We start from the raw sequence: 25,635 nt of genomic DNA on the forward strand, positions 1-25,635 counted from the left end.
CCCAGTGGCAATCTACATTAAGTCAATGGGGGGGGGGGTAATTTCCTATCAACAGTTCCCAGGTGTATTGTATGAATATTAGTTCAGAGATCTGCTTTCCCTCACTGGTGCACGCTCTTGGCAATGGTGATATTTGCTCCCTTCTCGACAGAAGGAGGGAACAACAGGAAACAATGCCAATTGGAGTATATAGGCTGATCAGTGGTTTGGGAGGACATGGCTTCTCAAACAAAAGCTGCAGGTATGATTCAAGTCTGACTCAGCACAGCAAAAGGTTGTCTCTCTTGTCAGTTCCACAACTGAGAGCTAGTCAGACGCTTTGAGGCCTTCTGTAATACACAACTCTGGTGTTCCGAGTTGAGTAGGCCATGAGAACAGTTCCCCCTTATTAGATGCCACAATATGGTGTTGGAAACTGTTCATTTTGAACTGGAGAAACCTCTGTAGCATTAGGGAGCTAGATTCGATGGGAATGAGATTATTTGAGGGATGGAAGTCTTGTTCCTTCTAGCAAGATTTGAGATTTAGGGTCAGCATTGTTGGAAGCAGTCCCGATTTTCTTCTGCTTCTCAGTTCCTGTTTAATGTTTCATTGTTCGCAATCACATCAGATGCCTCCAAAAATGTAAGGGTGCCATGCTCAGCACTCATTTCCTCAGCTCCAATGAACCAAAGTTCCTCAAGTTTGCTCCACCACTACCCATGATTGCTGAATTGAACATCCGTAGTCTCAGGCTGTATACCTATAAATACTAAATGATAGCGACAAGCCTGAGAATGCTGTTGCCTCATGCCCTGTTCATAAGCTTCCCTCAGGATCCTGTTAGAAAGAATTACAAACTAGAGGGATATGAGGGTCACACCCAAGGCTTCACAATAAGTTTGAAGATAGAATATTAAGTATTTCAGGGACTGTATCACTATCTGGAATGTCTAAGTTTAAAATTTATGTTGTTTGATATGATTTTGATTATTTGGGGGGTTTAAAATCTTTCTTTTCATTGGACCCCAATGAAGAAAGCTGAGAATACCGGGGTCCTTTTTGCATAGAAAACATATTTATGTGAGGTCCTTTTCATTCAATCGGTGGTTGTCTACTGAACACAGGACACAAACCTGCTTCTGGATTCATGAGCATGGGGAGGGAAATGAATTTAAGAAGACGGTTAGACCACAGTCTTTTTAATAATATTTTTATCAGTAGTATTTATAAGATAACAACAACCATAGTCTGTAGATATTGCAAAAAATTGCTATGAATGCTTCTCAGAATAAAGCCATTTCAGAGATGATGGCACTATTATTAATCTATGTAATTGTATCACTCCAAATTAAGTTCCGAGAAACAGATAGGTGCATCTCTCTGTTGCAACAATTAACATAAGCAACAACAACAAAATGGTAGCCGCACTGTAGCTGATACTAAAGGAATTCCTTAACACAGACACACAGGAACGTTATGAAATGATCCCGATATACTGTATTTTTCGCTCTATAAGACGCACTTTTCCCCTCCTAAAAAGCAAGGGGAAATGTGTGTGCGTCTTATGGAGCGAATGCAGGCAGGAGGCTCTGCTCAGCGCTCCCTTTAAAGAGCCGTGTGGAGTGTGTGTGCAGCTTTTCGGGGCTTTTCCCCGAGGAGGGAGAAGGGCTGCCCTTCTTTGGGGAGCCTTAGCCGCGCGCAGCCTCTCCCGGGCAGGGGATGAAGGCTCCCCTTGCCCGGGAGAGGCTGTGCGTGGTTATCCCATGAGCCAAGATAGCCAGTGGGATCGCTGCGATCCCGCTGGCTGTCCTGGCTTCTTTTTTAACCACACACAGCCTCCGCAGGGCACAGGGAGCCTTCATCCCGCTGCCCTGTGGAGGCTTCGTGCGGCTATCCCTGGCTTTTGCGGGAGGTGGGGGGAAGGGACAGAGCGCACTCTGCTCAGCGCTCCCTTTAAAGAATACTTTTTTCCCCTCTAAAAACTAGGTGTGCTTTATCGTCTGGTGCGTCTAATAGAGCGAAAAATACGGTAGTTCAAGTTCCAATGCTTTCAGTGGAAGAATTCAACCTACGCTAAAATCTCCTGAGATTAGCAAAAGTCAATTCAATGTTTTGTTTTTGCCTGTTTGTCTAAATTATGCTTTTATAACAATGTTTTATTTATTTTAGTCATAACATTGTAATTCCGTTGCTCCAGAAGCGGTTTAGTCACGCTGGCCACATGACCCGGAAAGCTGCCTGTGGACAAATGCTGGCTCCTCGGCCTGAAAGTGAAATGAACGCCACACCCCATAGTTCTCTATGACTGGACTTAACCATCCAGCGGTCCTTTACCTCTACCTTTAATACTTTAAAATACTTTAATACTTTACCTCTATTTAAAACTTGCTGCAATTGATTTTGCTGGACTGTGCACCACCTAGATAGGATCAGTGAAGGACTGCTTTAATTAAAACCTTTAAAATTACATACATATTTATGCTCTGCTGAACCTCACACTCCAGTTTGCTCCCTGAGAAAGCAAGGTGCATTATTCTGCTACTATCTCAACTGTTCTGGCATTCCACTGGCAAAAATTAAAAGGATAATGGTCTCAAGTCATTACAGCAACTTTGCTTTCCCACCCAATCACAAGAGGAGGATGAAGTATTATTTTGCAACAGTGAATAATTCTGAACTCTTAGGAGTGTGCGTACACGCACACACCTTCAGATGGCTTTTGGTTTCATAGACGTCAACTGATGTGTTTGAAAGCCACAGGAAAATCTCTTTTAAGATTCGAACTATATAAAGAGCAAAAGGAAAAGTAGCTGGCCACAAGGCAAAAAGCAGGTCGCCTGCCAATACTAAACAGGACATTTAGCAAACTTCTTCAATGCTTTTTGGACTCTAAAACAGGTACGTACCTTTTAAAATACTTTACCCAGTCATTATTATCATTGACGCAAATACAAAACGCAGGCTATGTAAACTGCTGGTGTTTGCAATTAGGGACAAACTCAGTATAGATACTCCATGCTGAAACTTCATAGTCACAAAAACTGCAACGACTTTTTCTGTTGAAGGAGTTGACAGAATCAAGCATTCGCTATCTCAGGACCACAGTGCAATTTCCTTTGTAATTGATTCAAAGTGACTGTCATTTCTCAGAAGGAAGATTATGATATTTAAACTCAGTGGAAGAACACCTCTGTTTTATATGCAGATGGTCCCTGGTTCAAACCTCGCCCTCTCCAGGAATGGCTGGGATAGAACTCGTTCTTAAACCCTTGAGATCTGCTGCTATAGACTATGCTGAGCTAGGAAGACCAGTGATTTGACTCTGTATAAGGCAGCTTTCTGCATTCCTATGCGTTTCATCCCTTCATAGTGGTTCCTCCCTAACTCTCTCAGATCTTTCTAGCACTGTGTTCTGGTTAAATTCTTTAGACTCCCAAGATTTAAAAGGAATCATCTGTGTAAGCTACTAATAAGATGGACGTAGGATATACCAAAGTTGACCAATGGCATACTTCCACATGGTGTTGATAGTATGCAGAGACCCAGACCTGCTTAGCTTCAGCAATGTGCCTTCAGACCCTGGGAAAATAACTGACTTTCCACACTTATCAACCCTCAGGCACCACACATCCCTTGCCGACTGGGAACTTGGCTGATTAGCAGTCTGATCCACATGGTCAGTTAACTGCACACATTACAGGCGTATTTTAACACTTGCCACACCACTGTCATAACACACGACACCAGCCTAAGAGTGCAATGCTGAATTGTACTCAACCTGACCAGGCCCCCTTGCTGACTATTAGTAAATAGCTGCTGGCATGCACCTAATGACCTGAAGAGAAGCCCACCAGATTTCAACATTTCAGGCATTCTGTAAGCAAACAAAAGCCACCTTATTCCAACAAGCCCTTGGTTATTTTGATTTGGCTAATAACAGATTTTGTTTTAGTAGTGCTACAGTTACTTGATGCTGCTGTTGATTAGCTTGATTCTGAGGTTTTAATTCTGCTACTGATGTCTGTTTGATTTCTGCCTAGTTTATGTTGTTAGCTACCTTGTGCTCCTGTGGTCGGAGGAAAGGCAGGATATAAAAACAAGATGTGAAATAGTTAGCTGGCTATAGATGTCTCGTGAGTTGTGAAAAATGAGGTAGCAATGGGCTGTGGTCAGAAAGCCCTTGAAAAAATACATCCCCATAGCTAATACACACTTGAATAAGCAAGCCACCTGCAAATCTTTAGCTTACAGAGTTCTAGGAGAAGTGAAACCCATTGAAAGGTGCAGATACATCTAAAAGTTGCCTTGCCAAGTTGATTAGAGTAGATGCTACTTTAGAGTAATCAAGTCATTACAAAGGTTTGGATAAATGGACAATTTTGTTGTCTGTAGAGAGGTACATACAAACTGGGCCCTCATCCTCATTTATTTTTATTTATAAAAATATTTATATACCACTACCTCATTAAAAAAAATAAAATCAGTTCAGAACAATAGATAAAACCATAAAATTAAAACAAAACAAAACAAAAGATAATAGAAATCAGAAAACTATTGGGGAAAGATAATTTCCTGACAGAATGAACAGTTTTCAAAAGTCATTTAAAAGCTGACTTACTGCCACAGAGTTGTCCGACGCTTGGCTAAATGAGGATGTTTGTAATTTGATTTCCATTTATAACTTTTATAACCAACAAGAGTGTATTATACAAACCTCCAACGCCTCACGCCTCACTATCACTTGCCTCCTCTCTGATGGATTCTCCTTTTGCCTGGCTTTGACGTGTTTCAGACTATCCCTTGCCCAACCAACTGATTTTATTTCATTCTGATGTAAATTCTGACCCATTCCTACAAATTTACTCATAAGGTGAGTGAGTTGAGTTTGGCATTTGTGCTCCAGGCAATCCAAATTGTGCTGGGAGCTTCTGGGCAGGTTGGCCACACTAGTCCCCTGCTGTGCAGTCACACTACCTTCTGCATTACAGCGGTACCTCGGTTTACGAACTTAATCCATTCTGGAAGTCCATTCTTAAACCAAAACCGTTCTTAAACCGAGGTGCACTTTCCCTAATGAGGCCTCCCGCCGCCGGTGCCCTTCCACCGGCTTCCCTTTGTAGACTGAGGTGAAGTTCGCTAACCGGAACATTACTTCCGCTTTTGCGGAGTTCGTATACAGAATAATTCGTAAACAGGGCTGTTCTTAAACCGAGGTACCACTGTAGTTTTATTGGCTAGTTATATAAACTAGGTTCCATTGCTAACTATCTCTGAAAATGATGGCATACCTGTGGTGTATTTGTGCACTTCAAAAAACTGCACAAAAAATCAATTCCATTTACAGCCAAAGCTCTTGAAAAAAATGTAAATTGACACACACACATTTTATTTTTGTAAAACTGCCAACATTAACGATTCCAGCATTTAACCTACAGTTCTGTTTGTACACCAACAGCTCCACAACAACTGGAGAGGGCAAACATCTATGAGGTGCATCAAATGGAAGCTGAAGGTTCACTGTTCTTCATCTGGAAATCATTACTGCATTTCATTTCTTAGAAATGTTAAAAATAGCCACTTCCTCTTCAGTGTGCATGGCTCTAGCAATGATTTCTACCAGTACATCTACAAAACAGATCCTGCTGCAAAAAATCAGACCATCAAACTATGGAAATGTTCTTGGCAAATATGGTTTCCTTGCATCTCAATTAAAACCTCCTATGCCTAGGGATGTCTGAGAATACCAAATAAAACAAAAAGAGAAGCAGTGTTCACACTTATTTGTTCCATTTCTGGGACGATTAAGTCTGCAATCAGCCCTGCTACCTGAAAAGGAAATGCTTTGGAGTAAATGCATTTCTCATATGAATGCAGCATCACACTGAACAAATTTGTCAAAAAGTTGCTTTAAACATTTTAAAAAATATATGTGTACCATTGGCTGGGCCCAATGGAAGCTATAGCCCAAAACATCTGGCGGGCACCAGAATGGGGAAAGTGGCTCCTGAGCTTCTTAAGCAGGCATCCCCAAACTCGGCCCTCCAGATGTTTAGGGACTACAACTCCCACCACCCCTAGCTAGCAGGACCAGTGGTCTGGGATGATGGGAATTGTAATCCCAAAACATCTGGAGGGCCGAGTTTGGGGGTGCCTGTTCTTAACAACAGTCACAGATTTGGTTAGGTATTGTGCAACACTATTGCTTACCGAAAGACAGTTTATTTGTTTGTTTATTTCTCTCTCTCTCTCTCTCCCCCAACTCCAGGTTTTGTCTCTCAGAAAAGGTGCATATACTTTGCCTCTCCTGTGAATCATTTAAGATGCACATAACCAATTCCTCAGGTTGCAATGTTTATTCTGCCATGGAGCCATTTCCTTATTTTTATTACTTGATCTTTCTTACTGGGTTCATCGGGAGCTGCTTTGCCCTGTGGACCTTCCTGAAGGCAGAGCAACATCGCAAATGCATGAGCGTCTACTTAATTAACCTGCTAACAGCAGACTTTTTGCTAACCCTTGCCTTGCCGGTGAAAATCGCAGTTGATTTAGGAGTTGCTCCCTGGAAACTGAAAATATTCCACTGCCAAGTCACAGCTTGCCTCATCTATATCAACATGTACTTATCCATCATATTCTTGGGATTTGTAAGCATGGACCGTTGCCTTCAGTTAATACACAGCTGCAAGATCTATCGCATCCAGGAGCCTGGCTTTGCTAAGATGATATCAGCAGTAGTCTGGGCAATGGTTCTATTTATCATGGTGCCAAACATGGCAATTCCAATCAAAGAAATCAAAGAAATGGCCAATGTGGGCTGTATTGATTTCAAAACAACGGTGGGAAGAGATTGGCATGTTTTCACTAATTTCATTTGTTCTGCCATATTTCTCAATTTTTCCGCCATAGTGCTTATTTCTAACTTCCTTGTGATCAGATTACTCTATCGAAACAGATACAACATGAGCTACGACAATGTGAAGAAAGCTCTGGTGAACATACTCTTAGTCACTGCAAGCTACATAATATGCTTTGTTCCTTACCATATTGTCCGGATCCCGTATACTCTGAGTCAAAGCAAAGCTATAACCACAGACTGCTCTCTCAGGCGAACGCTCTTCAAAGCAAAAGAATCCACCCTGCTACTTGGCGTGTCAAATCTCTGTTTTGACCCAATTTTGTATTTTTACCTTTCAAAGACATTTAGACTGAACGTGACAAAGGCTTTCGGGTCGCGTAAAGAAAATAATACTCCCCCAGAAAATGCATTAACAGAGACAGCACTTTGATGTTTCAGTGGAGACTGCAGACCACTCTAGACAATTTATTGCACATTAAAAATGCATTGACCCCGCCCCCACCCCAGCTAGAGCACACAATCTCTCCATCTTTCCTTCAGGTAGAGCTTCAGTTGCAAGGGCACTGCATTTTCTGAGAAATTGCTAAGGGAAAGAAGCAATATCCCCACCCCAAGGTACCATATTCATTGCTAGTAGCTATTGCTCTGTAGAATTTGGTTGCACAATGTGTCACAAGCAGTTGTCACATTTTGTTTCTGAAGGGTGAAATACAATGATAGTCGTACTCAGATTAGTCATTGCTTTCAATAGTCTACTCTGTGTATGACTTGGCTGGGTATTTCTCAAAGTGCCCCATGGCAAATGATTTAGCTGAGATTCCTGCATTGCAGAGGGATGAACGAGATGACCCTCAGGATCCCTTCCAACTCAACAATTCTATTAATTCTCCCCCTGCATACCTGTAACTTGACATTCAGATATCTTGAAGTGGCATGACTGAATACTTTGTGAGCCTTTTTGCTTTCATAACACTGACATTTAGAGTTATGTATATAAGAAGCATGTAATTCATCTAAGGGAGTACACACAGCGGGGTTGGTTCAGATGTAACAATAAAAAATGGTGTCACAGGAACAAGCCCCATACTTACGAATGGTTTATGATTCTATTTTCATGTTAATCTGCTTGAAGACCATGATATGCTTGACAGACAATGTACAGTTTTCAAAATGTACTTGGATAAAATATTCATATAGGAACCCAAATCCAGGTAAAACTAGTCATGGCTAAGTCTAACTGGATATAAGGAAATGAGTTGAGTCAACTAATTTAACACTCACCTGTTTCAGTGACACTTTGTATGATGAGTATAACAAAACAACGAGGCACGACCTGGCCAAATGAATTGTCATTAGTTTGAAGTAAGCCAGTAAGCAATTTATTTATTTAACAGAATTTGCATCCCACTTAATTGTAGTTTTGCTTGCATGTGTATAGACTTCCTCTTCAAAGACAGAAAGAAGTTACTTACCAGAGGTATAGGAAAATGTGTTGCATATTGCAAATGGCGAAGGAGGTTGTAGTTTGATGGAAAAATCAGCTCCCTCAGTTTTTCCCTCTTCATAGACTTTTCACTCATTGTTGAAATTCTTCTGTCTATCATTGATACGGAAGTCAGATTCTCACAAGACTCCCCAGGCATTGGAGAAAATATCTAGGACATGTAAACAAACATTTAATACTGTAAACAGAAATATCCGTTGAATTTATGGTATGGCCAAAAAATGCAGCTTCATTTTACCTCAGAATAGGTAACTTATGATGTATGTCTGAGGCAGCCAATGTGGCAACTCCCAGATGTTGGTCCACAACTATCATCAGTCACAGCCAGCATGGCCAATGGTCAAGGATGATGGGAATTGTAGTCTAATAACATCTGAAGGGCACCACATTGGCTACTGCTGATGCATGCCAATGAAAACAACATCCAATTGCATTGAAATATACAGTAACTAAAACCATTTTGATTCAGTTTTCAAACAGCAGCTAATAAGGGGGCCAATGTTAGCACTCAATATTGTGAGTGAAGAATGGCAAAATGTTTTTGTTTTATTTTTTAAAAAATGGTTTCAGTAAGTATAAATGATATGAGTTAATGTTTCACTGCTCGTGACATGTTCATGATGGTGGCAGTTTAAACACAGTGGAAGTGGTATCAAGGTTACCACAGTGGAAATAGGTGAGGCATCTTTTGTAAACCTAAGACCATGATGCTGTTTAAAAGAAGGAAAGGATGAGTATGGGGGAAAGGGGCGAGATATTTTGAGAATACCAGAAGAAATGCAGAAAATGCTGGTAAGAGTGTGTGTGTTCCATGTCTCAGATCATGCTGACACACGTAGCAAAGTGAAGAATGGGGTTTTTTAATTGAAAAAATCCGAAGTTAGACCTACTGGAAATTCCGAACCAAAGTCTGTCTTAAAGTCATTCTTGTCTATGTCATCAAAAATATTAGCAGTTCCCGAGTCAATGTACATATGTTCCATAATACTATGGTCCTAATGATCACCGAAGAGAAAAAGAAACACCAGTCAGAGCATGATGTAAAGCATGGGTGACTGGCCACATAAGATTTAAAAAATCACTCAGTTTTAAAAAGCACAATACTAAAATTCTTAGATTAAACAAGACGGAAGACATTTCTGCCCCCAACATATATACCGTATTTTTCGCTCGATAACACGCACCTGACCATAACACGCAAGTAATTTTTAGAGGAGGAAAACAAGAAAAAAATATTCTAAATGAAACAGTAGATGTATGATTTTTGTGGTTCATGCTGTGGCCACAGACATGTGATCTGATGGTGAGTTTGGGGTGACCCAGTGCAAAAATCCTGAGGATCCATGTGGATCTGTGCTTTGTAACCACGTTTTAAGTGGGGATGGAAGGAAAAGCACTCAAGGGATAAGGAGCACACGTGGGGTGGGTGGAGAAGCAGCTTTTCTGCGAGCTGAGCAGGGAGGGAAAGAGCACTGTTGCTTTAAAGGTATACTTAAGGTATTTGCCCTGTGCCTGGGGTTTTCTCCATTTAACAGTTTGCAGCCTTTTTCTTCTGCTCCTTGTTTTGAGGCAGAATAGATTTGAGCAAGTGAGGAGGACTTGGATTGCAGGGGATTTGCCATTAGCTGTGTAAAAGCTCTCCTCCTTGCAGCCTTCTACTTTGTTTGTACAGGTGGCTACTGGTATCAGGTTCAGTTTGAGTGATAAGCAGCCACCAGCAGCAATAGAATGGAGCACAAAAAGCGGTAGGGGCACTAGGACCCAGACAATGCTCAAATCTATCCTGCCTGAAAACAGCTGAGAAGCGGGGGGGATAGCCTTTTCTTTTACTTCCTGGTTTTCACTGCGCTCCTGGCTCAGAGCTCCAGGTTGGTTTTGGGTTTTTTTGCTGCTGGTTGCTTAAACTTTATCCTTCCTGATCCAAGCCCTCCTGTCCCTCTGCAGCCTCATTGCTCCATTTAGAGAGCGCTGGGACCTTTGCTAGCTGAGGCTGCAGCAGCTGTTGCCGGCTACTTTAAAAGCGCCTGCTGGCTTTGAACTGCCTGCCTTCTCCCGGCTTGCTATGGCTCCCGTCTGTCCCTCCTCGCGTGTAAGCGGCTGCTGCCCGCTTTGCTGGCATGGCTCTCCTTCCCTCCCTCCTCCTCAGCTCCTCCCCCTCCTCCTGGCTGTAAAGCAAGCAAAGCTAGAGCCATGCAAAGCCCTGCAAGCGACTCCGCTTTGCTTGACTGACGGCAGCCATGGCTCCGGTCGAGTGCATTCGCTCCGTAACACGCACAGGCATTTTCCCTTACTTTCTAGGAGCAAAAAACTGCGTGTTATGGAGCGAAAATTACGGTAACACTCAAAATGGTCTCTTTTTGAAGTCATACTTAAAAAATAATAATAACAAGCTCGGGGAAACTGCACTCAAGGGCAATAGCCTGAATGTTTTGTTTACAATGAATGAGTAATCTCCTGGGAAATGTCTGCTTTGCTATGGGATCAGATTAGAGAAAGGCTACAGCTAAACCATCAATACTTCTCTAGAGGGATGCGTATTCCCCAAGAACAGTGCAATTTGTATAAAGGACCACTGTTCACAAGAGATTGTGCTGCTGCTGAGATGAAACCTTGCAGAAATAAAAGTCTGAAGTCATGATTCTTGCAGGTCCAATGGATTGGTTTTGAGGAAAGAACCTAACAACCATTAAAGTTAAAAATAAAATTTGGGCTCAAACCTTAGAAGGACACCCTTTCCTTCCAATTCCAATCATGGACATATAAAACAATGCAAATGTAACTAATTCTATCGGCACCTTTAATATATAAAGAGATCTTGATCCATCAGAGCCCAATAGGTGCAAAATATCACATTTCATTTATGCAACAGGCATTTCGTCATCATGGCAGCTCTGCATTTAGCCATAAACTACCTTTAAGTATAATGTGTCAAAGCTATTATCTCATTCATCTGCATAATATTTTTATTTTATTTAATAAATATTTCTAAACCACTGAGGGTTATATTGCCTTCCTCTCCTCTCCCCTTGTGCCCCCAAATTCTGCTCTAGAGAGTCCCCCAACTCTCCAGAGCAGATTTTGAGGTTGTGCAGGGAGAGGAGAGGGAGGTTTCATTGTGCAAGCAAAACTTTGATGTGCAAGCAGAATGGCATCAACGAACAGAACCCTTCGTGTTTAAAAAATGTCTACGTACCATGGAAACAACACCAATCAACATTAAAAACAGTAAAATAATATCACAGAAGCAAACCCAGAAAATCAGTGATACAGGTTCCAATCTTACGGGTTAGGGAAAGCCTGCACGTTTTCATAAAGATATCTGAAGCAAATAATTGATGGTGCTTCACATCATAAGGCAGAGGTAAGGGCATTCCAGAGTGAAGGGGGAAAGGAGGAAATTGCCTGTTTTAACATTACCACTATATGATATTCTGTAGAGTGTGCTGGCCTGAGCAAAAATATCCCAGGTGTTCGAAGTGATCTTGCAGGTCTATACAGGGGCAAGCAGTCCTTCAGGTAACCCAGTCCTGATTTGTTACAGTAGTCCAGTCCTGAGGTTACCAGTACATGGAATCATGGTGGCCAAGGTATCGCTATCCAGGAATGGGTATCGTCGACACACCAACACAAGTTGGCAGTAAGCACCCATCACCAGAGAAGTAACCAGGGCCTCCACTGACAGATTAATCTAGGAGAACCCCCAAACTACATGTCTGTTCCTTCAGAGGGAATGAAACTTATATAATCTCATATACTGTCTTCCATTCCAATCCCAAGGCAGTTTAAAACTTTGGAAGACACTCCTCTAAACAAAACCAGTAAAAAAGCAAAAGGCAAAAACAATACAACCAGTATAAATTACAATATAACAATAAATCCAGCAACCTGAAAAGTTCTCAAGGTCAGGTATCAATGACCCCCAGAGGAAAACTCAGCAAGGTTGGCACCTGCTTTATTTCAAGCGAGAAACCATTCCATAAACTTGTTAACCAGGCAGGGCCTCTACCTGGATGGTGCCAGATATATTTCTGCAGGCTATGGCACAGCCAATAGGGCCTTATCCTGAGAGCAGGGTAATGTTGAGATCTTGAGATCTCAATATTGCACTGTTGGCATGGAAGCTTCTGCACAGTGCAACTCTCGTCCTGCATCATCAGCATAAAACACGTGCACACTCGTGCAAAATCCCAGGTCACATGAGAAGACCATAAACTGATATTCCTTTTTATGCCAAGAGAATCCCTCCAGAAACTGGGGAGTAGCAGTAGCTGCATGGACTGCTTACATTATACTGGCTAAAAGGGGCTACGTTAAAGGTTGGCACTGAGAATCTGATGAACAACACCAATAAAGCTTTCTAGGCAGCACAATTATTATTTTTCAAAATGCTCTTAGGATAAAGTGGGGTAGGGAGAAAACAGCACCAGGTTGTCATTTTTGACCTAGTGAAGCTGAGAAGCAAACGACAATGCACTTCATACCTCCAGTTTCACATCTTGTTCCCTAGAATACTGTTCATCCATATTTTCCCCAGTTGGCGAGCGAGACATAGAGGTTGCAGTGATGGATAAGTCCCCACGTGATATTAAAGTGCACATGTAAGCATCGTGGGAGAAAACATCATGCCGTATGAATTCACAGAAAAGCAGCACCAGGTTCACAAATTCCATCTTCTCATGTTCACTGTTTGGGTCAGCTACCAATAGAGAAAAGGTTAGATTTTATTAATTACCATTAGGCTCAAGCAGCTTTTGTTTGAAAAGAAGAAGAAAAAAGTAAGCCTACCTTAAAATTAAGGTAAAGCTAAAGGGACCCCTGACCATTAGGTCTAGTCATGACCGACTCTGGGGTTGCGGTGCTCATCTCGCTTTATTGAACGAGGGAGCCGGCGTACAGCTTCCGGGTCATGTGGCCAGCATGACTAAGCCACTTCTGGCAAACCAGAGCAGTACACGGAAACGCCGTTTACCTTCCCGCCGGAGCGTTACCTATTTATCTACTTGCACTTTGACGTGCTTTCGAACTGCTAGGTTGGCAGGAGCAGGGACTGAGCAACAGGAGCTCACCCCGTCGCGGGGATTCGAACCGCCGACCTTCTGATCGGCAAGTCCTAGGCTCTGTGGTTTAACCCACAGTGCCACCCGCATCCCACAACCTTAAAATTAAAGTTACACAAATAGCTACTTAAATATTTCAGACACAAAGGGTAGAATTCAACATGGCCCTAAGGAGATAAGTTACATCAGCTTGCTTGTCCAACAGATTGGTATCCCCTCTGCTCCCACAAATTGTTCTTCCATCCCTCCAGAGATTTAGGGGAAGGTCCATTGTGCTAGTAGGAGACCTCACACAGGCTTCTGCTAGCAGGACAGGTTAGTTAACCCCACTCCTTATAGCTCAATCAGAGGCTTAATCTCAGGCTCATCGGTTCCTGTCCCACATTGGGCAAAAGATTCCTGCATTGCAAGGGGTTGGACCAGATGACCCTCATGGTCCCTTCTGACTCCATGACTATGAATTGCAGCCCAAACCATCCTCATGTGGTTAATCCAGGCTTCAAAAAGTCAGCCCATATAAGAAGGTCCTACAACACTTCTGAAAAATACTCAGATTGGTGTATTTGTATGCAGCTTAACAAATTTATTTGACCACATTGAGGCTTTCTGGAAGTTATAAGAATAATGTACCATGAATTGGACAGCTTCAAGACAATATATTTGCACTATTGAACCAATATAGGTTAAATGATGTGGAGGAAACCCGGTTATTAGAACCCACAGCACCTGAATGCACCGACATTCCCACTCCTTAAACCCTTACAGAGTTTTGCTCTCTTTTTCTAACTACTACAAACACACACACAAGTGTCAGAAAGCAACATATACAGGTTCAGCATATGGTTAAGCATATCAGAAGTTTATCCTTCAGGTTCCAAAGATATCAGGAGCCCGCTCCACAGTAACTCAGAGCAGGGCTTTCAGTGTGGCTGCCCCAGTTCTGAGAACAGCATTCCTGTCACAATATGGCAGGTGCAGACTATCAGCTCCACCTTTGTGGACACGCAGCAAGGGCATGTGGGACCACTATTGGCTCACCTATGAGGAGAAACCAGGAACAAATTGCAAAGGGAGGTATAAAAAAGTCTAAACTACTCTGATAAGCACTGGAGGACAACTGTGTTTCATCTGGTAATAAACTGATGAGCTGGTGCCTTGAAGCTCAGATCTGACACATTTGCGCTACAATCCTGTGCATATTTAATAGGAGCAAACCCCACTATAAACTGTGAGTCTTACTTCTGAATAAGCATGTACAGAATGATAATGTCAGAGTTTCAGTTTATGTTTTCCCTAGTGCCAAATGTTAGATTGTATAGTCTAAGTTTAGATTGTAAAGCAACCGGTCCAAGGTAAGGCAGGCAGGACATCCCCCCCACAAAAGCTCTAAAAGAAAAAGCTACATTAATTGCCTCAAGGCAAAAACAAAGCTCACAAATACTTCAGTTCCCAAAACACAATGTTTTGGAAAGTTAAAGCCTTCTAGGGGAAAAAAATAAAAATCTGTAGGTCAGGCAGAAATGAGGGAGGGGAAAAAATGATACAGTCACCAATAATAATAGTGAATATCCAGTAGCTGGACAAAAGGTCACAGAGTTTCATCCTGCTCTGGAACAGAGAGGATTTGATGCTTACATAATGAAGGGGCCTGGGTGTCTAAAAACCTAAGGAGGACATTCTGGAAAACGGGAAGGCTGGATCCAGCAAGTGATGCCGAAGAAATGGATTCCTTTTCGTCCAAGACTTCTGCCTCACCACATCGCTGCAGAAATAAGACAGGATAAAAGCAATCAGCGTAGAACTGCAACGAAACAGCTATGAATGCAATTGCACTTGCCCTCCCCTCCCCTATTACTTAGGGGCACACAAGCAAAAAGGGGAGGGGGGAAATAACCTGTTGTTCAACCTGTTGGTCTCTGCTTGTGTGCGAGGAAAAACAAACAAATTAATCTAGAGTCATCTGAGATGTGGCCAGGTGACACATAAGAATGGAATAAAGACTGGCATTCTCAGCATCCTATGTTCCCTCTGCTTGAGAGATTAAAGACTTCCAATGCTTGTTACAGGGCCTGAACATTCCACTATGAACCAAGATGGATAAACTGCGCTAACCTGGATTATAAGGCTGTAGTTCATTGTCAAAGCTAGTTCTCACTTAAATATGAACTGTATTTTTCTCTCCCTGCACACAGCTGTCAAACTGCAAAGACAACTTACTTCCACTTCAATTTCAGCTTGCCTCTTCTCCAATAATTTAGCCACAGCCATTGCCCTGTGCTTGCCAGCTCTTTTGCTGCTCACGGCCCATTCACAAAGCAACGTTACGACAGCTTCGTCATTAGTTGCAACCTGTTAAATAAAAACAAAACGAAAGGTCGGTCTCTTGTTTAAGTAGATTAAAATGCTGGCTACAAAGACAGGCATACGATGCCGACCAATGGCAACACTAAGTTTCCTGTTCAATTTCCTACCCCTTTTATCCCTAGGATGTAAGTTAGTCTAAAAGTTCAAAACAGAGTTTCTCTTCTAAGAGGTATGTGTGGCTAGACAGGGAATGAATGCATGGAACAGAAGCATAGTAGATGTGTGTTGAAGAGCATGATGAGCTAGTTTGAAACTGTTCTCAAAATGCAATTTCTCAAATTGTTCTCAAATGTGCTATATACTAAAACAGGCTTTTGCTATCACTTAGGTTTTAGTCTTATTTACATTTACTACACTTCTGGCTACATTTATCAGTTCAAAAGCTGCTCTTTTCAAAGTAAGGATCCTTTGTGAACATAGTGCTTATGTACATATTTCATTACACATTGTTTTCTTATAACTTTTAATTGAAGATGATCCTCTTTTTTATGCCACCTTCATTTTGGAGGTGATACACCTCTTTTTATTAAAAAAGAAAGAAAAGATATCCTAAGCAATTCTTATAATTCAGAAATGTGAATCCTCTAACAGTAAAATCCAACATTCATCTTTAATCATCCAATCAATGGTTTAACCAGTTTCTGTATGTGAACATCAAAAAACAAACTTTCTGTATCGTTATTACTACTCACTACTGCTATTAATTATAATTTATACATAACGCAATCCATGTGCATAGGCACTTCAGGACTTTACAGAATGCAATAGTACAGTTCCCTGCCCCAAGGAACTTACAATCTAAAATTTAACATGGGGAAAACAGAGGAAAAGGAACAGGAAGGAAGGAGACACCAAGTTAAACATGGGGAGGAATGTGTGATTGTTCCAATTTCACATTCTTAGGCTTAGTTACAACAGAGCGAGGAAACTAGGTGGTAAAGCCAACCATTTCATTTTTTAAAATTTGGTGTAGAAAACAGATTTGAGGAGAGGCGACACTTCCAAGCAAACCAACAAAGGAAAAAGGGTGGAGACGATTGAAAGAGCAGGAGACTTGTGGCTGGTGGTAGCTGGTAGCTGGTACAGCCTGAGAAACTAAGATTGCAGACATATTTGTGATCGGAATGTAATGACAGAAAGAAGGGGGAGGCAACGCCATTTAAGGCTTTCCTCTTAGCAATTAGATGCATATTCTTAATATACAGTGTCTGGAAAGGTCCTAAGCACATCCTTTTCTACTAGCAACAGCAAACATAAGCAGAGCAACTGCCTCCCACATCCTCCTCCTGTTGCAACTTTATCTTGTTCAAAGCATTTGCTTAGATATACAACAAGATATATAGGAGGTGATTATCTGCTGCTTCTTTCCATCACACTATTAATAACGGCTTTGCTAGATATCACCAGAAGCTTGCCTAGTCTAGCACACCATCTCCAGTAATGGGAGCCTGGATCAGGCCCATGCAGAGGCCTCGGAGGGCTAAGCCAGCCAGGGCAGGAGGCCTGTCAGAGACCAGCTGCTTTGTCTGAGTTTAGAAGCTTTATTCTAACAAGGCACACTCCGCAGACAAGCTCTGCACGGGCCTGGCCTGGATCATCCTGGAAAGCTAAAAAAAAAAAAGGTGATTCACATCCCTTTTAATTCATCTGCAACCACAAAATGTTAAGGAAGCCACACACTTTTCCATTCAAAAAAGAAACCTAGAGGGAAGGGAGATCAATAAAAGTTTACAAAGTTGTGGGTGTTGAGAAAACGAAGAAGGAAAATTATTAACGTATGTAGCACACATAGGATTGGGGGGGGGACCCGACCCTCCATAAACGGTAATCGTGAATAATAGGGCAGTCATGTGTCCTACTTTGCAGAAGACATTCTTCTATTTCCATTGCAGAACAGAGCAAAGTGTGCCACCCTGACAGAACTGTCTGCACTTCCTAAACTACGCTCATGCCTGTAATTGCAGTGGAGGAAACCATCCCATTCCCAATGTTGAAGGTGCAGATTCAGTAGTTAATGAAGATTCAGTAGTTAATGAAGCCAACATTTATACGTGGAATGGGGAGGTACCAAATTTTCCTTTGCCTCAAACAGCAAATTGCCACAGGCCTAACCCTGAATACTCCTGCCAACCTAACAGTTCGAAAGCGGTGTTTCCGTGTGCTGCTCTGGTCCGCCAGAAGCGGCTTAGTCATGCTGGCCACATGACCTGGAAGCTGTACGCCGGCTCCCTTGGCCAATAAAGCGAGATGAGCGCCGCAACCCCAGAGTCGGCCACGACTGGACCTAATGGTCAGGAGTCCCTATACCTTTACCTAACGCTGAATATGTTGCAGAAATACAAAAGCAATGTGCATAATCCCATTCCCCCTTTCCACAAACAAGATCTCAAGCCAAAAGCATTGGGTAACTAAGCAATGCTTGCCCCTTGCAGAACAGGGTCTTGAGAAGTCCCATCCCGAAAAGGTTGCCTTGGGCTCAATTCTCATAGCACAAGGCCCAGCCTTTCTGCTTCTTCCCCTCATCCACACGCAGCACACAGTAAAGATCCCTGCCTTGTTTGTGAAAGGGCTGGGAAATTAACTTTGGGCAACAGCACAAACAAAACAAAGCCAGATGGCCCTCCTTTATGAAAGCTAAAAAATCTGAAGCTACTCTTAACAGCAGCTGTGACTTTTTGCATTGGATATGTGAATGTTTATAGAAATTGGATTATTTTATTTAAAAAGGAACACAAGTTAGCACTGGAATTCTTGCAATAAATTAATAGTGATACATTTCTCAGAACAACACATCACTTTATTTTCCAGTGCGCTGATGACTGAAGTGAAGCCATTTGACACTTTTAACTTAATTTTTCAAATGGAATAATTGCTTAGTTGTCTTTAGAAGCATCCAATTCCTCCATATACAGAAGTTTTTTCAATACCTCCCTTCTGACCTTTCATTGTGCAACATTAATCAAGAACAGAATATATGCTGTGTGAAACTGAAAAAGGACAAACAGCTGGTTCTGTTTCTAAATGAGTCAGACTTGTTTTAAGGTTGTGCAGCTGCCAGTTTGACTACAACACTCAATCCCAATCGTACATATAAACAGGAGAGAGTGAAGCAAACTTCAGACCTCTGAACTGCCAGCAGAAAATGCACCACTAAGTCCACAAGCCTAGAATGCTATAAGCACTGGGGGCAGGGGGAGAACACTGAGTCAGTAGTTTTTTTCAAAGTTTGCACTTTGAATGTTTGCAGCCACAGTAACCCAGCTGAACACACAAGCCAATTTTAAGTGGAAGAGTGGATTGACTTGCTAGTATAAAGACATCCCAAAGCACGTTTCTCCCTCAGCCATAAACATGGTTGTCTAGGGTTGGAGGCTGCGTTCATGATTTATACAAGTCCCTGTCAACTTTCGACCAAATACTCCAAGGCGACTTAGAAACACAGCAATACAAACATAGCAATTTAATCAAAACTAGAACCACAAAAAAGCAAATTAATAGGAGCAGCAATAAAACAATTCAAAAGCAAACAAATTTTAAAATACAAGTCAACCTCCAAATGCTTCTAAAATATAAGGGGGGGGAATCATATTTATATAACCATTGCCCTAATGTCAATGCATTCCATTAACTTGGAAACATAATTTGCATTTAAAATGAAGCCAAAAAGTTTCATGTTTTTGAACTTTCAGACTAGTATATAATCATGCCCCAAGAATGATGTACACTTTTTACATAAACATAATAATAAAGTATCCACTTATTAAGAGTTAGAACCTGGGAAGAACAGTGCAAGGCTCTACATCTGTCATGAAGGCACCAAGTAACTTAGGAGAAGAGACTGTTATGAAGGTGTATCTACAATGTTGTTGCCATTCTGTTCCCAGTAACAACATGGAGCCTTTCTTCACCTCCCTTGCAATAGTATCAACCTAATATGAGCTGCCATATTAGCTCATATTTGTTTGTTGTAAACACAAGTGCTAGGGATGGGGCATAAATAGTATTTTACACCTTGATCAATGCATGCAACATCTTCTCTATGAAATTATTTATATATTCCACTGATCTCAAACCTCAAATTTGATTCATAGACTGAGAGTGTTCATCCAAGGCACATTGACTCCAAAAGGCCTCCTTATGATTAAACAAAAAATCTATAATAAAATTAAGCAGTTGATAACTAGCAGCTTTTTCTAAGCACCCCTAATTGGATGCCCCTCAAAAGTCTGATGGGTAAGGCCAGTCAAGAAGAATCTTATCTAAGTGGCTGTAACCTAAACAGACAAGCAATATGGTCATAAAATTGGGGGGGACGACTGTTTGAACAGCCTAAATGTTATTGGGTAAATCAAGTCACTATTCCAAGAGAATGTTCTCTGTAACAATTTCCTCCGCAATTATGACTTTTATGTACCGTATTTTTCGCTCTATAACACGCACCCAACCATAACACGCACATAGTTTTTAGAGGAGGAAAATCCGTAGGCATGCCACCCGTAGGCATTCCCTCCATAACACGCACAGACATTTCCCCTTACTTTCTAGGAGGAAAAAAGTGAGTGTTATGGTGCAAAAAATACGGTAATTATGTCAATTATGACCCTCTATCACAAAACAGCTCACCCAAACAATATGATAGGAGTCACTGTTTGAACTTCAAATCTGTCTAGTTTGGGTGTTTATTTTACTGTATTCTGTTCCCAGGCCTCCAGCGTCCTCCAACATCAATGTTTTCAATATGCTTCTAATGTCTCTCCATACTGTTCGTAAACCTCCCTGCGATGATAATGTTTCCATTGTATCTTCAACTTCCTAATAGCTAATTATTGCTATATTAATTATGGCAATCAGAATATACCGCCCTCTAAAATTGAACTGCTGATATAGTTGATGATGGCTGCACCATTTCACGGCACCTTTTTTATTTAATACCTTTCCTTAGTTGCAAAGGGGAAAGGCACTCCCAACCCTTAGGCAGCTTCAGCTCCGCATATAGGAATTCAAAAAACCCTGCTGAAAATCCCTCTTCTGCCCAGTTAATAAAGGCTCAGGGACACTGCATCTATCCCTTGCCTCTACCCCCCCCCTAACTTTGCTTGTGATCTTTTGCATTCCATAACTCCAGACAAAATTCTCCTGCATACAACATTTAACAGAATCAGCATGGAGAATCCTAGGAACCAGTTATGGGATTCCCCTCAATTCCATTTAAATGTAGACATTTCCATTGTTAGCACTTTGGGCTTGCAGTCACATCTTCCTTATCTTGAGCCAAACCAAGTCAAAAATACAACTCTCCCTGTTCTAACCAAGTCTGCATCATCAAACCACCTCCTGTAACAGGAAGAGGTTTGGGTGGGTCCAACAAAAAGCAGATGCAAGCAGTACCTACTATAAAAAAAACACCAGCGCATTATAGCTGAAAAGTGTACCAATCAGCTAACAATCTCATCTGTTGAATCCCACATTAAGAATATGGAGCAGGATCCATCCTTATGTGCATGCAGCTATATCTTGAAGCCATTGGTTCACGTCCTACCCTCCAGAGCAAGAGAAAACAAGCTTGCTCCATCTTCCATGTGACATCCCTTTAGATATCTGAAGATGTCTATAATAGCTCCTCTCAGTCTCCTCTTTTCCAGGCTAAACATAACCCAGCTCCTTCGACTGTTCTTCATAAGGCTTAGCTTCCAGACCCTTCATCATCTTGCTTGCCCTTCTCTGCACACGTTGCAGCTTGTCAACATATTTCCTAAATTGTGGTGCCCAGAATTGGACACAGTATTCCAAGTGTGGCCTGACCAAGAAAGAATATTACTTCCCCTGATCTTAAGAGTTGCCATATTTCAAAAAGTAGAAATCCGGACACAAAAGTGAGGGTTGTTTTTTGTTTTTTTTTAGTTTTACCCAAATTTGTTGAGCTTTTGGGCTATTTTACATGAAATTTGACATGGGCTGCCATATGTCTGGATTTCCCCAGACATTTAAGCAATTTCCACCCAGGCCCTGTTTCCGAGGGCCGAATATCATTTATGTCTGGGAAATTCCGGACGTATGGCAACTCTACATTATCTGGACACTAAACTTCCGTTGATGCTGCCTGGGATAGCATTAGCTTTTTTTGCTGCTGCATCACACTGCTGACTCATGTTTTATTTGCAGAATTCATAAAAACTATCTCAAGAGAAAATAATAAAGAAAGCAAATGAAAATATTAGTTACAACCAGATATGCATCCAATGAAATAACCAAAGTCTTACTTCTGGATAAATGTGATTGTGGGTGGCATGCAAGTCAGCTTAAGGAACAAGGCTGGCACAGTGGACCTCCTAACCTGAGGTGAATAGGTATTAAGAAACACAAATAAGGCAGCTTCAAGAAAAGCTGCAGCAAGCCATTATCAAGTAACCATATATAGGTATATATTATCAGCTGCTTCCCAACCAACGGAAACGGCTAGAAACAGTTTACAGAGCCACATGTTTATCAACTGGTAGTTTCCAAAAAAGTAAAACTCCCCCACTGTCTGAATAGTCTCTATGGGAACAGCTTTGCACAAATCGAATACTTCTCTCAATACTGGACTTACTCACAGGGAAATTATGCAACCTTCTATGAATAGCAACTGATCCACAAATTTAAAATGGCAGCGCTGAAGGTGAAGGGCAGAATACAGGAGAACTGTGGGCAAGGAAAGAGGGTGGCTTTGTGAGGCTACGTGAAATTGAAAAATTGACTCATTCCTGAGTAGTGACATGTTCTGTGCAGTCAATGCAGTACAGGATATTTTTAACCAAGGACTGAACTGGAAAACTTCAAAAGCTTGTTCTAGTAAATACACAGCAGGATAAGGGGAAAGGTTGATGATATGAATAACTTGGTTTTTTTACCCAAGAGACTAAAAACAGCTAATGGTTAAAACTTTCAAAACCTACTCTCCCACAATATTAAATAGCTTAACATGAGCTAAGGATGCACGTCACAAACTGTGTCTGATGTTTAGTTTGAATGCATATACATTACTTTAAAACCGTTTGGCTATTCCTCTGGTGTTCCCTTGAGAATTCAAGGGGGCATGAAGGAAAGCATCACTCTGAGAAAGAGGGAAATGATACCTTAGAAGGGACCTATTCTGCGGGAGATGAGCCCTTATCCTGTAATGCCAACAATAATCTTCTTGGGGAATCCTGTTAGGGGGTCATTTGATCATTAGGAACATGGGAAACTGGGTGTATGACAGGTATGTGGCTGCACAGTGACCTGCCTATCTCAAAGGTTGTAGATGTTGCACATCATCCGGGTAGCCAGGTAGACAGTGCTGTGGAGGAGTCAGAGATAGTAGTGCATGTTGGCCCTGGAAGCAAACTTTACTGTTTTAGCCAGGCAAAAATGTTCCTCTTTAACCAAGCCTTTGGCTGATTGACATCCAATGCCCTATTAAAAATGTGTTGGGGGAGGTTATTGGGTTGTTTTGCTTTGTTTTATGTATGGTGTGTTATTATATTGTGATTTTATGTTGTAACCGCCCTGAGGCCTGCTGTTTAGGGTGAGATAGGGACGCGGGTGGCGCTGTGGGTTAAACCACAGAGCCTAGGACTTGCCAATCAGAAGGTCAGTGGTTCGAATCCCCGTGACGGGGTGAGCTCCCGTTGCTCGGTCCCTGCTCCTGCCAACCTAGCAGTTCAAAAGTACATCAAAGTGCAAGTAGATTAATAGGTACTTTTACAGGAAGTAAACGGCGTTTCCGTGCGCTGCTCTGGTTTGCCAGAAGCGGCTTAGTCATGCTGGCCACATGACCCGGAAGCTGTACGCCGGCTCCCTCGTCCAATAAAGCGAGATGAGCGCCGCAACCCCAGAGTCGGTCACGACTAAACCTAATGGTCAGGGGTCCCTTTACCTTTACTATATTATTACAGTGGTACCTCAGGTTAAGTACTTAATTCATTCCAGAGGTCTGTTCTTAACCTGAAAGTGTTCTTAACCTGAAGCAGCACTGTAGCTAATGGGGCCTCCAGCTGCTGCCGTGCCGCCAGAGCACGATTTCTGTTCTCATCCTGAAGCAAAGTTCTTAACCCGAGGTACTATGTCTGGGTTAGTGGAGTCTGTAACCTGAAGCGTATGTAACCTGAAGAATATGTAACCTGAGGTACCACTGTGTTATTATTAAACATGGCTGCAGCCATCTTGGATCAGTAGATGTGGCCTCTTGACAGTTGAAGTGCCCTCTTGAGTTTTTGTATGTGTGTGCGTTTGTGTGTTTGTGACTGACTGACTGACTGACTGACTGAATGAGAGAGGAAGAAAGGGAGAAAGGAAGAAAGACCTGGTAGAGAACATTCTCTGTGGCAGCCCCTACACTGTGGAAATCCTTCCCCAAAGAGTTGCATCTAGCACCTTCATTTTACAGTTTTCGTTGTATGCTGAAGACACATCTCTTTTGACACTTGAAATGCATACATTTTAGGACCACTCTGGCTATTACAGCATTTTGTTTTGAACTGTTTTAGTGCTGTATTTTACCCGCCAGGACCTTGTGGCAAAGGATGGGTAATGATTGTAACATTGTTGAAAGGAAGAAGCTTCAAAGTGGCTTCCTCTGATATGCTACCAGTGCCATGCATGAGGTCAGCTAGGCAGGCACAGCTATAGGATCTCAATGAGTGAATGGGTCAGTAGCGTCAGGGGTAGGATTTTGGATTTGTTAGGCACCGATGAATATTTCTGAACAAAGCTGGCCTGTACAAAAGGGATAGGCTCCACTTGAACTAGGAGGGAACCAGAGAGTTGGCACTTAAATCAAAAAGATGGCAGAACAAGCTTTTAAACTAACAACAAGGGAGAAGGCCAACAGAGATCAAGGAGCGTCCAGCAGTTTGGAACAAATCATCTCCCAGGGATGCAGCGTAAAATGATGGTGATCATTCAAGTGAGGAAGGCGTAGAACTAGGCATTGAGAGTTCAGAAGCACATGATAGGAATTAAAAGAGGCCAAAATATCGTAGCATAAAACAGGTGCCAGAGACATCTGGAGACAGAACACTGTATATAAGTATTTTTACACTAATGCTCCAAACGTCTGAGCTAAGAAGAAGAAGAAGAAGAAGAAGAAGAAGAGGAGTTTGGATTTGATATCCCGCCTTTCACTCCCTTTAAGGAGTCTCAAAGCGGCTAACATTCTCCTTTCCCTTCCTCCCCCACAACAAACACTCTGTGAGGTGAGTGGGGCTGAGAGACTTCAAAGAAGTGTGACTGGCCCAAGGTCACCCAGCAGCTGCATGTGGAGGAGCGGGGAAGCTCTTCACTAAGATGGTGAAACTGGAGTTCTTGTTCTTAGATATAGAGTGGGCATAATGGAAACCTGGTAGAATGGAGAGAACGAATGGGACATGGTTATCTTTGAACGGGAACTCTCTTTGGGAAGAACAGGGAGGGGTGTTCTAGCGGTGGCATCACTGTACATCAAAGAGGAAATAAATCCAACAAGCTAGAAATCCCCAGAGGGGCAGACTTCTTCACAGAATTATTGTGGGTAGTAATACCAGGCCACAAGATTCATTTCATGCTATAGTTCCAACCAAAATGCTGAGTTTGAGGTGGAGAATGAAATCAAAGAGGCATAAAAAAGAGGTAATGCTACAACAATATGTTAGGTGTCTTTCTAGAAGACATCTGAAGGTAGCCCTGTATAGGGAAGCTTTTAATGTTTGATGTTTCTATCAATGGCTACTATCCATAATGGCTATGTACAGCTTGCACATGAAACCATATTCAAGTTTTTATAGGATAAAATAAACACAACTTTAAAAAAACTATTCCAGATGACACCGAAGTTTTTCTTTAGTTTTAAAAAGGCTGCCATCTAGCGGCTCAAA

General features: G+C 41.9%; 2 protein-coding genes across 4 annotated transcripts in view; one reads left to right on the forward strand and one right to left on the reverse strand.

Moving 5' to 3' along the window:
- MED12L (mediator complex subunit 12L) overlaps positions 1–25,635 on the reverse strand; it is a 187,874-nt gene that overhangs the window by 123,827 nt on the left and 38,412 nt on the right. The window contains exons 11-15 of one of the 2 annotated variants that reach the window (XM_081190734.1): positions 15,617–15,748; positions 15,035–15,161; positions 12,824–13,038; positions 9,233–9,337; positions 8,311–8,493 (exon numbers count right to left, since the gene is read on the reverse strand). In XM_081190734.1, coding sequence (XP_081046860.1) covers positions 8,311–8,493; positions 9,233–9,337; positions 12,824–13,038; positions 15,035–15,161; positions 15,617–15,748 — 762 coding nt within the window. The remainder of the gene's footprint in view (positions 1–8,310; positions 8,494–9,232; positions 9,338–12,823; positions 13,039–15,034; positions 15,162–15,616; positions 15,749–25,635) is intronic. The other variant, XM_081190735.1, reaches the window with a different exon arrangement.
- GPR171 (G protein-coupled receptor 171) lies at positions 2,417–7,358 on the forward strand. 2 transcript variants are annotated; one of them, XM_081190609.1, is made up of 3 exons: positions 2,417–2,880; positions 5,438–5,494; positions 6,248–7,358. In XM_081190609.1, exon 3 carries the CDS (start codon positions 6,303–6,305, stop codon positions 7,266–7,268), a length of 966 nt encoding a protein of 321 aa, XP_081046735.1. In that variant the 5' UTR covers positions 2,417–2,880; positions 5,438–5,494; positions 6,248–6,302; the 3' UTR covers positions 7,269–7,358. The 2 variants fall into 2 exon arrangements, with proteins under 2 accessions (XP_081046735.1, XP_081046734.1); XM_081190608.1 differs by lacking the exon at positions 5,438–5,494 and having other exon boundaries at positions 2,421–2,880.

This window comes from Podarcis bocagei (genome assembly GCF_964188305.1).
Source record: "Podarcis bocagei genome assembly, chromosome: 4".
Classification (NCBI taxonomy): domain Eukaryota; kingdom Metazoa; phylum Chordata; class Lepidosauria; order Squamata; family Lacertidae; genus Podarcis; species Podarcis bocagei.

Excerpts from the sequence above, each read along its gene's own strand:
- GPR171 (XM_081190609.1), top strand. The coding sequence starts at position 6,303 with ATGCACATAACCAATTCCTCAGGTTGCAATGTTTATTCTGCCATGGAG.